General features: G+C 61.9%; 2 protein-coding genes across 2 annotated transcripts in view; one reads left to right on the top strand and one right to left on the bottom strand.

Moving 5' to 3' along the window:
- The window catches only part of EMH_0071420 (uncharacterized protein), a gene marked incomplete at both ends in the record, with an annotated part of 3902 nt that extends 3117 nt beyond the window's left edge, over positions 1-785 (top strand). The window contains 2 exons of the mRNA XM_013499094.1: positions 3-431; positions 609-785. Of these exons, the coding sequence (XP_013354548.1) occupies positions 3-431; positions 609-785 (606 nt within the window). The remainder of the gene's footprint in view (positions 1-2; positions 432-608) is intronic.
- A 178-nt stretch (positions 786-963) lies between these two features.
- EMH_0071410 (uncharacterized protein) overlaps positions 964-994 on the bottom strand; it is a gene marked incomplete at both ends in the record, with an annotated part of 681 nt that continues 650 nt past the window's right edge. The window contains one exon of the mRNA XM_013499093.1: positions 964-994. Within this exon, the coding sequence (XP_013354547.1) occupies positions 964-994 (31 nt within the window).

Below are 994 nucleotides of genomic sequence, written 5' to 3'. Positions count from 1 at the left end.
AAGCACAGCGCTTGAAGCAGCAAGAAGAAGCACTCCAGCAGCAGCAGCAGCAGCAACTGCAGCAGCAACAGCAGCAGCAGCAGCAGCAGCAGCACATCTCGTTTGGGGGTGCCTTTCAGCAGCTGAGCCGTCAGGAGCTGCAGCAGAAGGTAGAGGAGGCGAGGCGTCTCCTTCTCGATCTGTCTCCACCGAGACAGACAGCATCTGCTGCTGCTGCTGCTGCGACTGCTGCTGCTGCTGCTGCAGGGGCAGCAGCGGGTGCAGCAGCAGCAGCTGATGGACCGAGCGGAGGGGGATTCGGAGAGGAGCAGGAGGCTGCTTCCGTTGCTGCAGCAGCAGCAGCTGCAGCAGCAGCAGCAGCCGCTGCTGCTGCTGCCCTGGGCAGAGAGAGAAGGACAGACGAAGAGGGGGCCTCGGGCGACGTAGAGTTGGTGAGTTGATTGGGGTGTATGTACACCTCAGGGGGCCCCCTATAACAAACACGAATAGCTGCAGATACACCTGGGGCAGCAGAGAAAGAAATACAGCATTGTTGCATCTGCTGCTGCTGCTGCTGCTGCTGCTGCTACTGCTGCTGCTGTTGCTGCTGTGTTGGGGTGTACGTGCAGGCGCTGCCCCCCGTTCTTGGCTTGCCTGTGCAGCAGCAGCTGCTGGAGGTCGGCAGCAGCAGCCCCCCCCCTTTGGGGGCCCCCCACCTGAGGAGGGCCCACCACCTCCTGGGGGCCCCCAGGAGGCGCCAGGGGGGGACCCCCAGCCGCAGCAGACGAGAGGCGGAAGGTGAGTGAAGCTGCGGCTGCTGCTGCTGCTGTGATGCTCTTGTGCTGCTGCTGCTCTGCTGCTGCTCTGCTGCTGCTCTGCAGCTCAGCTGCTGCTGCGCTGCTGCTGCTGCTGCTGCTGCTGCTTGTATTGCTGCTGTGCTGCTGCTCTCCCCGCTGCTCAGCATACGACCTATCTCCAGCTTCTCTATTGCACCACCATTACATATATTATATAT

The sequence above is a fragment of the Eimeria mitis genome, genomic scaffold (assembly GCF_000499745.2).
Source record: "Eimeria mitis Houghton genomic scaffold, Emh_scaff3988, whole genome shotgun sequence".
NCBI classification, from domain to species: domain Eukaryota; phylum Apicomplexa; class Conoidasida; order Eucoccidiorida; family Eimeriidae; genus Eimeria; species Eimeria mitis.
The sequence above is the reverse complement of the archived record's forward strand: the minus strand, read 5'-3'. Positions and strand labels throughout refer to the sequence as shown.